The sequence below is a fragment of the Papaver somniferum genome, unplaced genomic scaffold (genome assembly GCF_003573695.1).
Source record: "Papaver somniferum cultivar HN1 unplaced genomic scaffold, ASM357369v1 unplaced-scaffold_154, whole genome shotgun sequence".
Taxonomy (NCBI): Eukaryota; Viridiplantae; Streptophyta; class Magnoliopsida; order Ranunculales; family Papaveraceae; genus Papaver; species Papaver somniferum.
Window position 1 is genome coordinate 9388095 of NW_020624820.1, and position 14340 is coordinate 9402434.

At 38.3% G+C, this 14340-nt stretch overlaps 1 protein-coding gene and 1 pseudogene across 1 annotated transcript in view; both read right to left on the minus strand.

The window, feature by feature from the left end:
- LOC113336820 lies at nt 1-12856 on the minus strand (annotated as a pseudogene).
- Nucleotides 12836-14340, minus strand: part of LOC113336934 (lysine-specific demethylase lid-like) — a 16645-nt gene continuing 15140 nt past the window's right edge. The window contains exons 32-33 of the mRNA XM_026582647.1: nt 14062-14267; nt 12836-13251 (exon numbers count right to left, since the gene is read on the minus strand). Of these exons, the coding sequence (XP_026438432.1) occupies nt 12999-13251; nt 14062-14267 (459 nt within the window). The 3' untranslated portion in view covers nt 12836-12998. The remainder of the gene's footprint in view (nt 13252-14061; nt 14268-14340) is intronic.

Genomic DNA, 14340 nt, shown 5'->3' on the forward strand with positions numbered 1-14340 from the left:
CTATGGCATGCTTGGAAGATGACATGAAAATCTCAGTTTTGGATGGGAAGCAAGTGCATGTTGCAGAGCCACGTCCACTCTTGCACCTTCCTGGAACAATGCATCATATAACAAACAAATGAACCGAGATAATTCTTCTTCATCATCTACCAACTCTTGTGCTTTATCCGAGTCCCCGTCGTCCCAGTCACTGCCTGGACTTGGGGGTTGCTGTTGCATATCATCCGCTTCTGTTTCTTCGTCTCCAATCTCAAATCTCCCATTATCTATGGTGTTGAACTCACCTGACCCATGAAATTTTGCCAACTTTGTCTCTGGTGGTTTTGTTTTTGGGCAAATAACAGCTTTGGCACCACTATCAAGAAATGCCTTCACTAAACTTGGGGTAGGTCCGAATGCCCCGCTGCAAATTATTATTCTATCTCTCCATGCTCCAGTCATCCAACGTACATCGTCTGGCGATAAGTGAATCGATGGCACTGTCCTGCGAAACATATATGCACCGATTTCCTGGTCATCCTCCATGACTTGTGTTTGTCGTCCAATATACCTATGGACGACGCACCCAATTTGGAAATTCGGCTTGTATGCAATCAGATCAGCTACAGTCAAAACTTTTGACAGGGATGTTGTGTCTTTCCTGCTGCGACCCTTGACAAGTGACATAATACTTGATTTAACACTTTGTAGAAACCTATCCGCCAGTTCCCCAGGTTCGGCAACCACAAACACATCATTGTGCCAACTCAATATTGAGCCAACTGCATCATTTTAAAGTGCCAAATGTATAATGCCAACTTGCGGTGAACTTTGAAGTTTTTCCTGCAATGATTGGAGAGGAGCTGAGAGCTCTCTAGGCCGCATAAGAGATTTTGGTGGTGAACCAGGTGAATTTCCAGTTTGACACCCGTCCAAGCTTGGTGGAGCAAATGGACTAGACGGGAAGCTTCCAGTAAACAATGGTGATGCAAATGGCGTAGCAAATGTTGTCGCAGGTGCAGGCTTTGAGAACCCCAACATCCTAGTTACAGATGATATCCTTATGCCAGTTCGGGCACAAAATGTCTCCAGGGACCGGGCATGATGAACTGCTCTCCCTGAATCAGGACTATGAGAAGCTTCCACAAGTAGTACCTGACGCCTCCGACCCAAAGAAGGGCTTCTCTCATCTATCACTGTGTTTGAAAGGTTTGTTTTACGACCGGGGGAATTCAACTTGTCTAAATCGTCAGTAAGAAGCAATCTATCACATACATTCTTGAAGGCCTCGGAATTTTTCTCCATGTATTCCTGTGTGGCACTTTCCAACTCGAGCCATATAGCAGGATCAGTCTCGTCCAGCTCCATATCACACCGTTCGTCAACCGGCTCAAACCGAAAATATTGTATTTCAGGAAGCAATGGTAACAACGTATTTAATTCTTCATCTACTCGATTTGTTGAGCATGCACTCTCAATCAAAACCTGCCCAGTATCCAGATGACGCCACCTACCTTTCCGAACCTTTGTTGGGACAGAACCACATCCAATAGAAACTAAACAGTCAATTTTTGCATCAGGCCATAGCAGTTGTGCCTCTCTTAAGGCACAAATAGTTGGATTATAAGCTACAATTGCACCATCTTGCCAGCGGTTCACATCGTCCGAGAAATCATCAAGGCAATATGGAGCAGCTGATGATGCTCTAATAGCCTGCCATATATGATGCTTACAGCTTCCAAGAAAAGCACAATGCTTAGTACCATATGTCCCAACCGCAGAGCCACTCGTAATTTCTGTTGTTCCAAAAGGTCTATCCTGGATGCCTGCAGGATACTGATAATTACGGAACAAAAAAGGCTGTGCTGGTGATACACTGACGAGTGTCGACACTACAAAAACTTTGGGAATGCTTTTCACAGCCGATTCAATTAAAAGGTCACCTTCCTCATCAGCGCACATCTCTTTCAACAATTGCTCAAATTGATCAGCACTGTGTTTAGACCCGTGTACAACAACTCTAAAGCTCCGAGATGAGCTTTTGCAAATTTGATCCAGCTTTTCCCTCCAAGTTGCAGCTTCGTTGACAGGTTTAGCAAACACACGTTTCCCAAGCTTCTTGTATATCTCTTCACACTCGTCCAAGCTCATTTGTTTGATTCCAAGAGCAACAGCAAGCATACCGCCAGTGGATGTGCCACATATGAGGTCAAACACCTCATGTATACGCTTCCCTGTTCCTTGCTCAATCTGTTTAAGCATCTGGACAGTTGCCAGACCTCTCATTCCACCACCATCCATTGCAAGTATGCGCAAGCCTTGCTTTGCAATTGGCCTTCCTCCCAATGCTCGCCTCAGATTCTCATTCTCCCCGAGGATCGCCAAAGCACGAGCAGCAGCTTTATACATCGGATGTCACCATCAGGCGCAGTAAAAGTTCACGCAAACTTTCGGAAGTAACTAAAGTGCGACGATTCTCTAAACAGAAGGCCAAGTTACCAACAGCAAGAAGAGCTAATCGTTGCACGTCAGTCTCTGTGGGAACATAAAACTTCCAGAGACCTCAAAACATCTTTGGTCAGTATCTTCTGAGCAACTGCATCAGAAGCAAAAGCCAAGTTAACCACTACTTGCAACACCGATTTTAGTTCTTCTTGGCCCATAGTAGATCTCATTAATAATGATTCAATTGGCTGCATGATGTCCGACTTCATCAACTGCATGGCAACAGAAACATCTGCTGCTAGTGCTGAAAGAGCAAAGATTGCTTGTTGAATCACATGTGGGTTGTCGCTACTCATCATACTTATGAGTTGCTGCACGACATTCTCATCTTTACCAACTACAACACGATCGCCATCATCTTGTATGATTTTGGCCAATGCAGATGCTAGTAAAGGATGATGACAAGAAGAAGACCGGAAAATAAGAGACAGGAAAGCGCTCAATCTGTGTCTACATGCAGTGAAATAGCTAGAACTGTTCTCCGTCTCAATTTCTACGTCTACAGATTTCAAACTGCTGTCATTTCCTTTGATCCTTATATTTGCAAAAGACAAGTGGCGGAGCTTGTGTAAGGGCAATATTTCTGGCAAAAACTCGATGGGATTGCCAAATAGATCGAGAGTACATAGCTCTGAAATCAAGAAGTGGGCGGACGAGTTTGTTATGTTCCAGAGACAACTCCACTAATCCAACGCACTGCCTGAGCTCTACAGGGATTGATGGCAGCATGTTGTGATCAACCGTCAGTACTTTCAAAGCTCTCAGTCCACCAAGCTCCGGGGGCAGCTGCATTAGCTTATTATTATCAAGATTTAGCTTCTCAAGAAGGGGCAGACGGGTTAATTCCACTGGAAATACCGATAAGCTGCATCCAGAGATTGTTAAACAAGTAACAGATTTCCAATGCTCGGACAAACTGGCATCAGTCCGTGATGATGCTTCAAGATTAGATCGAATCAAACGAGATAAAACCCCATTAGCATCTGGTTGTAGTCCTGAACCTAGTTAGCAATTCGGGGTACGGGTAGTGGTTCGAGACGGTATACGTACGTGAATTATACGGATTCAGATAGCTTGGATTCGGTTAAAAATCCGGTCAACGGTTCGTTGTTCGGACAGTAGTTCGGAACGGCATACGTACATGCATATTCGTTTTATAAGTGTGAGTTCGGCACTTAAAATTCGGCTTACATATATGATAAATTGATAAGTATTATGACCTTATTAAGAGACTAATTTTATTTGTATATGATTTACTAGTATGTGACCCGTGCCGTAACGGCCCGGGATTTGGATCCTTGCTTCATATTGTGGTGAGCATCCAGTGTTTTTTCAATTGGTAAGAAGGATTCAAGATACGGATATTTACCTATTTTCAGTTCATTAAATTTTCTCTTTAAGACTAACTACAGTCACTTTCTCGAAAAAAAAACTTATTTATCCCAAGAAAAAGAAAAGAAATACTTAAATCACTTGCGTTAGAGGAGAGATGATGTCGTAGTGTTATAAATTTTTGGTAGACTTCCAGTGTGTCTCTTGTCAAATGTCTTATTACCTCAAAAACGAAATGTTGCCAATCTTTATACGGCGGCAACATGTCTGCTTTAATCACCATGTGCATGGAGATTTAAGGGTTGACGGTGTATTTGATACGATGGTTTCTGCAAATAGTCTCTTGATAAGCACATTTTTGTGTCTTATATAATCTCAATTGTATATATTATTAGTGCTCGATTTTATATTTATTATGGTTTTTTATGTCCCTGTAGGTATTTTTGGAGAAATAAGCTTTTGCGTCGAAATTGGCTAAAAAAGTGGTTTTTGCGCTTGTGGGAGAAAATTACTATAGGGACTCTCACTTTGGATAAGGGGTAACCTAATTACTAAGGGGTGACCCCTTTCCCGGCATCTGCTAAAGGGAGACCAGCACTGGATAGGGGGGGTCACTTTCTTCTCAAATTCGAATGAAATTTTGCCGGGAAAAATATCCAGCAAAGAACCAAACTTTGGGTTGGATTTCGAAGGTGTTTTAGAGAGATTCAATCGCTGAAATTTGTTGGGCTGGACGTGATTGAGCATAACAGGCTTGGTATGTGCGCTGGAATCGATCAAATTGGGCTGGATAATCCAGAAAAAGGAAACAGAGTTTGAATTTTGCACGGAAACTTTGTGGAATTATTTTAGGAATTCCAGGGAGACTAAAGGCGTGATATTGTTTCCTAAGGTGATATTCTATCTAAGGAAGAGTTTCGGATGATTTGAAAGTCTTAGAAACGCTTAAGGAAATCGGCAGAGAAGATTATTGTCGTGGCTTGCACGAAAAGAAAAAGAGAAAATTAATCGCTATTTGTAGGTTTCTGAGCAGTATAAAAGGTGTGTTCGAGTTCCAGGGAAGGTGACGAAGTTATTGGAACAGTTTGGGGAAGTTTAGAACACCACAGAGTCAAGAAATCGAAGTTGCAGGAAGTCGAGTTCTGCTGCTGCTGCTGAAGAACACGAAGAACATAAGGCTGTAAAGGACAGTCGTTTCTTAGGGTCTTAAATTTCAAATCCTGTACAGTGCATTAGTAACAATTATTTCAGTTTGCAACAATTTCTTGTAACACTCGATCTGTAACAATTATAACTGTTACGATTAAGCTACTTTCATTCTTTTCTCACATACCTTCAATAAAAACACTTTTTGAGCCATGAGATATTATTTTGAGCGTGTTTTCACCATGAAGAGCTAAACCCCAACACTGGGATGACGGAGGAAGCCTAATATCATACTTGGGTAATTATATTTAATTCTTATATGACTTTTGCACTAATTAAAATTGAATTATGATTTTGATTAATTAGTTGTCATCTCGTTTGATGGGTCATGCTTGCTTAGATGTTTTGATGTCCCATGCTTAGGATTTACAACTAAAGTTTTGAGAATCTACCTTGGCAAAAATAAGAGTCCATGTCTTTATTGATCTATAATTGTTAAAGAATTAATATTTGAACCTTATGTTGTGAGTTTGGTGGAATCCTAAGTCCCAGTTTCTCCCGATACTGCTACCATATTTTTTATATATATTTATTAGAATTAGTATTTAAGTCTAGAATCGAGTCTACACAAGTCCGAGTTGAAAGAACTTTATTTACCACTTAAAAAACTACATCTATTTTTGGCGCCGCCGACGCGGACTTGTATTTAGATTTGTTTTAGGTTTCTTTTTATTTTTTTTATTTTTTGTTCTTTTTTACGCATTTTGGTATTTTTCGATTCTTTTCAGATTTGGAGCGAAGCTACAAGGAAATAAAAAGTACTATAAAAGGAAAGCATCGCCAAAGAAGGAAACAAAAGAGGAATCCAAAAGGAGTGAAGAAGAAGATTTTGTATATAGTTATTTTGTTTTATTTTTAGAAACTGTAAATAGGGTGTTATTTTTGTAATTTTTCTTTTTTGGACATTTTTCTTTTGGACTTTTTGGACATTCTTGGACATTATTTTTAAACCCTAAGGAAGGGTTAAGATTAAATATAAACTGTTTGCAGGGAAGGACGACGGTTACGATACTGTCTCGTCCCCTCGGGTTCGTACACTGACATTGGAGTCGGTGGCCTGAGTCGACTTCAACGGTTCATCGCCCGTCTGGTACGGGAGGTAAGACTCTATCCACCCACGAATCCCCTGTCAGTGGGTTTTATTTTGTGTGACAACTCACACCCCTGCAATAGAATGTCGAACTGGTATTACAAGAGCCAATACAACGAATATCCGACTGAGTTTCAAAATGGACGTTACTACTTTGACCATAGTGTGAATAGTGGTTGGGAACATCAGCCTTTGACCTTGATGAGCCCAATTACTATCCACACACGCACCGGTTATACGAGCAAAATTATTATATTTCTCTTTTAGAAGAGTCCCTCAGGAAATTAGAGGAGTCGACACGTAAGTTAGCTGAGATGAATAACTTAGTTTATGACGAAAGAGAACTTTCTATAGAGGAATCCTTCAAGATGATAGCTGAGACGAACGAAAGAATTGCTCGAAATAATCTTAATTTCCAATACAGTGATTCCAATAGTACCCTTGAAAATGAGGATAGTTATTTGCATAATCAAGATGACGAGGATAAAATTGGTCACACTACTTGTTTAGATGAGGTTCAACCATTTTCATGTTATTATGATGATTATGATGTGGATAGTGTTGATGAAGAATTTTAAATATGTAGGCATAGTGATCAGGAATTTGTTACTCCAAATGAACTTTATGATGATAGTGTTATTTCTGGTTCAGATCCCGATAATTTTAATGATTATTCACCTATTCAAAAAGATGAGGATTTGATTAGAGATACCACTTCTTTAGATGATGTAGTATTTCCTTTTGATTACGAAGTCGATAATGGTTTAGAGGAACGAGTTTATTCTGAGAATACCGTTTTAGAGTCTAGCGGTTTAGAAACAATGGTCTTAGACGAAAAAAATGAACTCGTACAACTATTAAATATGAGTGAGGATGCGTCACTTGAGTATAACCTAGAAGAAGCAATTGACTATTTTCAGGATTCCAACGATTTAGAAATTGAGGAAATTATAGCTAGTCTATCTAGAGATACCCAAAAATCTAAGTTTGGGGGTGATTATCATTCTCCATGTGCTTTAACTCTTACAAAGGTCCCTCACTTGGGACTTGACATATGTGCCTCAACCATTTTACAAGATTATCTTCATACACGTTTTCCTGAACCTAGTGATGTCCATAAGGAAGTTCAGTTGTTAGAAACCCATCCTCTGGTTGATGTGGTTTACCCAGGCTATGATATCCAGATTGACTTTGTTTTCCCACCAAATATTTTTCAACCGATTGTGGGAACGTATAAGTTTCATATGTGTCAATTATTAAGTTTTGAGACTAAACCTAATTACTTTAGGAGATTAGGGTCGACGCATTTGTTTAAGGAAGACCACCACTCTCATTGTGGTCAGCTGTGTGAGTCAAAACTGATTGACTTTAAGGATCCACAATTATTCAGGTTATTATTATGTGCTTCTAAGTTTTTACTTGAGTTTTTCTAGACCTGAACCGGATCTTAGCTTTGAGGAATTCCAACCCATGAAAATATGTTATTTGGACCCAGTTATAGAACCTGAACCTGAACCACATCTAGATGTAGTTGTCTTAAACAGGAAACTAGACAAGGGTGTGCTTTATTTGTTTATTTTCTTGACAGGTTGCAGATTCCTTTTATTTGTGATAGCTCTATATGGTTTTGATGACCCACAGAAATTTCGACTATTACTTTATGATTCCATGAGGTGACTAATCATCTATTAGTCTGGCTGAAGACTTTAAACTTAGCACTTCTTGGGAGGTAACCCAATATTCATGCGACACGGTAATATCTTTCCTTATCTCTTTTGCTTCAAATGGTAACAATTTCTCCTTGTTCATGCTTTTAATTTTATCTTTAGAACATTGAGGACAATGTTAGATTTAAGTTTGGGGGTACGGGAGAAACTTTTTAGTTGCAATAAATAAACTCCAGAGCCTAGAAATTTATGCATATTAAGGATCGCACTAACTAATCTAAGTGGATGGAAGCATTTTGGTTGTAGGAGTTGAGGAACCAATCTGATTAGATGGCAACATCTAAAGAGTCTATTCATAAAAGCACAGAGCTCAGTTGTTAGGAATAACATGATAGTTTCACCATATCTCGTTGAGTCCTTTTCACTTCTTTTTGATGTTGTTTTGTTTTTAAACTATATTTCTAAGTGATTTAGTGGGGCTCACGATTCAAGTTGTTACCAATGCTAGGGTGAATTAGAGTGATTGAGATACATGAAAAAAAAAAGTTGAAAAAAAAAAGTTGAAAACAAAAAAGAAAAAAAAAAGAAATTGAGACCAGACCATTTGACCAAAAGGAATAAATTCAATAAAGTCGACCACTGGTACCCTTGTATATGCCAGCTGTGTTGACCTAGAGTTAGGTTATCGACCACTGGTTCCCTTGTATATGCCAGTGTGTTGATATTAGTCAGACTAGTACCTCAATCCATTAGGATAGGTTCATTTTGGCGGAGGCCTTCAGACAGATATGGGAAACGCCGTTCACTTAGTAAACATCAAAACCATCTATGTTTTTCTCTATATCCATCTTCTTGATCTATCCATGTGATTAGTTTTGACTCCGGATATTGATGTCCATAGTGCGACTATCTGAGTAGAGCTCTGTCACTTTATATGAATTTTAGTATGCTTGAGTGCAAACTCGTGTACAACAATTGGAATTTCGCATCAGGGTACTTCCTCCTGTAGTCAATAAGTATGCCAACCAAGGAGATTCTTTAGTGCCTTCCAAGGTTCTGCCTAGATAGCTAGGGTATGGAGTGTAAAGGTTTTGTGGGTATATCTCTTGTAAGCCCTCCCGAGACTATAACTCGGCCACTAGGGCCACCTAGGGGTTTAAAGGCTTATTGCATAAGCTAAATGCAATCGACAATGCCTGCGACAGTGAGTTAGGATTTTATTTTCTATTTGATTTGCTCGAGGACTAGCAAATAATAAGTTTGGGGGTATTTGATAGGCACATTTTTGTGTCTTATATAATCTCAATTGTATATATTATTAGTGCTCGATTTTATATTTACTATGGCTTTTTATGTCCCAGTAGGTATTTTTGGAGAAATAAGCTTTTGCGGCGAAATTGGCTAAAAAAGTGGTTTTTGCGCTCGTGGGAGAAAATTACTATAGGGACTCTCACTTTGGATAAGGGGTAACCTAATTATTAAGGGGTGACCCATTTCCAGGCATCTGCTAAAGGGAGACCAGCACGGGATAGGGGGAGGTCACTTTCTTCTCAAATTCGAATGAAATTTTGGCGGGAAAAATATCCAGCAAAGAACCAAACTTTGGGTTGGATTTCGAAGGTGTTTTAGAGAGATTCAATCGCTGAAATTTGTTGGGCTGGACGTGATTGAGCATAACAGGCTTGGTATGTGCGCTGGAATCGATCAAATTGGGTTGGATAATCCAGAAAAAGGAAACAGAGTTTAAGTTTTGCACGAAAACTTTGTGGAATTATTTTAGGAATTCCAGGGAGACTAAAGGCGTGATATTGTTTCCTAAGGTGATATTCTATCTAAGGAAGAGTTTCGGATGATTTGGAAGTCTTAGAAACGCTTAAGGAAATCGGCAGAGAAGATTATTGTCGTGGCTTGCACGAAAAGAAAAAGAGAGAATTAATCGCTATTTTTAGGTTTCTGAGCAGTATAAAAGGTGTGTTCGAGTTCCAGGGAAGGTGACGAAGTTATTGGAACAGTTTTGGGAAGTTTAGAACACCACAGAGTCAAGAAATCGAAGTTGCAGGAAATCGAGTTCTGCTGCTGCTGCTGAAGAACACGAAGAACATCAGGCTGTAAAGGACAGTCGTTTCTTAGGGTCTTAAATTTCAAATCCTGTAACAGTCCATTAGTAACAATTATTTCAGTTTGCAACAATTCCTTGTAACACTCGATCTGTAACAATTATAACTGTTACGATTAAGCTACTTTCATTCTTTTCTCACATACCTTCAATAAAAACACCTTTTGAGCCATGAGATATTATTTTGAGCGTGTTTTCACCATGAAGATCTAAACCCCAACACTGGGATGACGGAGGAAGCCTAATATTATACTTGGATAATTATATTTAATTCTTATATGACTTTTGCACTAATTAAAATTGAATTATGATTTTGATTAATTAGTTGTCATCTCGTTTGATGGGTCATGCTTGCTTAGATGTTTTGATGTCCCATGCTTAGGATTTACAACTAAAGTTTTGAGAATCTACCTTGGCAAAAATAAGAGTCCATGTCTTTATTGATCTATGATTGTTAAAGAATTAATATTTGAACCTTATGTTGTGAGTTTGGTGGAATCCTAAGTCCCAGTTTCTCCCGATACTGCTACCATATTTTTTATATATATTTATTAGAATTAGTATTTAAGTCTAGAATCGAGTCTACACAAGTCCGAGTTGAACGAACTTTATTTACCACTTAAAAAACTACATCATCTTTTCCATCCGAAATTTTAACTTCTATCTGAAAATTACAGACTGTAGTAGCATAGTGAAACTACTTCCAAATCTATGGTGCTCTGGAAATCGTCAAAGCAAAAAAAAAAAAAAAAAAAAAAAAAAAAAAAAAAAAAAAAAAAAAAAAAAAAGGAGACCCTAAAATATCTCAGTGCTAACAGTACTGAACCACTTACAAAGTTATGCGCACAGAAAATAGAGCAGTCACATACATTTGATAGTCGGTTCATAATCCCATACAAAGTTGTAATAGAAAGATTTAAAATTACATGCACTCGTAAGATACATCACCTGTCTCGAAAATATAAAGGCTTAGCTCTCCAAGTGGAGATCCTTTCATATGCACATTAGACATCGTCCAGATATGAAAGATCTAATTTGAGTTCCTCTCATATGCATCACCTATGAAAACATATTTACAGCGACCAAGATGCTTCACGTAGGAAGATTTAATGAACTGGCGGCTATTTTGAGACATTTTAGTTTTGTGCAATAACTTGATTCAGTTTCTTTCGACTCTTACATACGCTTAAACAGGTTCCTTTTTTGGATGTTAAAGTTGAAGATGAAATGTTGAGGAAGTTGTATCCAACTCCTCACATCATATCATCCTGCATTTGGTTCAATTTCCTACAACTCTCAATAACGGATTCAACACATAATTTTTTATCTACTAAATCATCTTCTCCTTTTCTATTGCTCAAATAGATCATCCTCTAAGAGGAAGAGGTACAACATTTTAGGGAGGGGATCTGAAGATTTAATGTTGCGACAATGGAGAAGCCCTAATCACCAAAAAGAGGATCAAATCAAATCTTTTCATTCTAAATGGAGTTTATAAGGAGACAACTAAGAGAGAGAGGTACAACATTTTAGGGAGGGGATCTGAAGATTTAATGTTGCGACAATGGAGAAGCCCTAATCACCAAAAAGAGGATCAAATCAAATCTTTTGAAAAAACATTCAAAATGGAGTTTATAAGGAGACAACTAAATCGACTAAAGGAAACAGAATTATTTGGGGGAAGATCTAATAAGAACATAAGATACCTGGGATTATGATGGATCGATCGCTTTTCTATTGTTTGGACAGATTCTTCATGCGCCTGACTTTTCCATTGTCTGGACAAATTCCTCATGCGCCTGGGTCTTTTAATACTATGCGAAGAAGAAAAACGGTCGGTGTGTGAATCAAGGCAGAGTTTAATTCCATTGAATGGCAACGAATTAATGAGACATTTATATATCCAGCTTTCATTGACCGAATAATGTGACCAAGTTTCATAATCCAAACTGTATCTGCACTGTTGGATCAGGGCATAACAGTGGGAGGGATCCTCAGCCAAGATTTATCTCCTGCACTTTTTAAAACTTTTAGAGCAATAGTGGCCGTGGATGACCTTAAAACACCTATTTACGTCCATCAGATTAGACCAAAACCATTTGTTTTTGTAAGATAGATAAGATGGAACAAAACATTTTAGCGTGATTACTTAACAAGAAGTAAACAATTTAATCGCACAAATGTACTAAAAAACTAGTTTGTAGACTTTTAAACAAAAATGAACACATAAACACTAGTTAAACAACTACCAATTGAAAATTTTAACGAAATAATTGTATTTAAATATAAAGTATATACAAAAATCAAATAAAGTTCTAGTTCGGAAACACCATTCGGATTCGTTCAGTTCGGATACGTTTGCGAATCGTAAGGTCCATATAATCCGGAAACTAGGTTCGAAGTTCAAATAGTTTGGAAGTATCATTCGGATTCCGTCAGCTCGGATACGTTCGCGTTCGGAGAATTACTAACTAGGGTCCTGAACCAATAGGCTTTGACAAAGCAATCGACCGTAATGGTTCTCTTGTTCTACTAAAAACATTCATATCAACACCAACATTATCTTTTTCATCATCGTTGTTGTCCTTTCCTGCAAGTTGAGATTGTAACTCGAGTGCAGTTTGATTTTCATCATCATCGGCAGATAAATCTAATTCGACAAGTAAACCTGGATCATCTTGAAAAGAACCAGGATCAGATACTGAAGGTGATGAAACTGAAGATTCATCTACATTAGTATTAGTATCATTATCACCATAAACTAATGTTAGACGGAATATTTCTGAAGATCGCTTCCATCCTAAACCCCATAACGTTCTCTCTTAAGCGACAATTTCATCAATAATGTCCAATTTGGGAGATTGGACTCCTATTTATAGGTTATTTACCAGAGTCTGCCTCCGGACAGAAGTCCTGAGAACAAATAGGATTCCTAAAATCTAGCCAGCATGGTAGAAACATAATATTGATACCCTTTTATACAGGTCGTAGCCTACAGAAAAAACTAATGCAACTCGAACTTTTTAATAGAACACGGGACTAAGAATAACAACTAATCGAATGAATAAATTGAACTAATAACTATCTGATGGATCTGTTAATGTTACAAATTATAGAACGGGGAGAGGCTTTCCAACTCCGCACGTTTTTTAGATGTTCTCCTCAAAGGCTTCCTATTTCTCCACCATAATTGATCAATGCCATCAGAGTGCCTTAACATCATTCCAAGATCCGCAACCAACATCCGCGTCTGCCGCCTTCTATTAGAACTTAACTTTCTACGTCTTCTCCTCGATTCGTTGCCCTGAGGAAGAGGTGTCTGAGGACCCACATCATCAGACCCAGTCCCAGATAATCTGTTGAAGGAATCAAATCAGCATTAATTGATAATTCATATGACCTTCATGTTGTCAGAGAATATCAAACTTGACTAACTATATGTACATCCAAAAACTCAAGAACTGAATCTAACTAACATCCTTGTCAATAAAAAATGTAAAACCTGCGGTCAGATTCAGGGTGCTTGATTTCTATACGTGAGTGAACCACAATTAAGAAATCATCCTGATTCCAATATTTACTCAGCAGCAGATGTAACCGGCAAAGTCAGGAAAAATACAACTTGAACACTATCACAATTGTCTTTGCAGTAAATTCTGCAAACTAAAGGAAGTGCTCGACTGATGTTTCATATGTTTCATCTCCATCCTCTTAGAGTGATGCTTGGACGCAATGAATAATAAGCTACCATCGCAAAAATAACACATAATTTGCAATTACTGGATCAACTGCTATATATTTCGTAATCTACTGTAGAAACATTTGGTCATTAACATTGCAGATAATCCCAACCTTTTAAATCAAGCTTTTGTGGGGCCTACTGCAAATTAGTCTGATTGCTGGCGACGCAGTTGCACATGCCAAGTCTACTATTTACTGCAGCCCTCCTAACCTAACTTTTAAATCTTCCTTGCGTCTAGACTACAGACATGTCAAAGTTCAGTTATCATATTATATCTAATCATGAGGCTTTTTGCTAGTTGATAAATGCCAAAGTTCTCTTATAGGCACACAAGAAGTTGGAAATGATTCATGGATATTACCACAATCTAAACTATCAAGATTAGTACCCAACAGTTTTAAATCAGTGTTACATATAGTCTTACCTCTCTCCCTTTAGTAGTGACGACAAAGGCTCTTTCTCCTCCAGGGGCTTACAAGCAGGACAGAGGTAGTTGTTTGGTGCTGGTTCACATATTTTAACACAATCGAAGTGATACCACTCTTCACACAAGTCACAAGCAATCATTGGTGCTTTGTTATTGTAAGGCTTCCGGCAAATGCAATAAAGTACACTACGATCTCTTAATAACTGCAAAAGAAGCAAAAAGGGAGAACTTTTAGATATCACATATGATTTATGTCAACAATTTTAAAGAGATGAA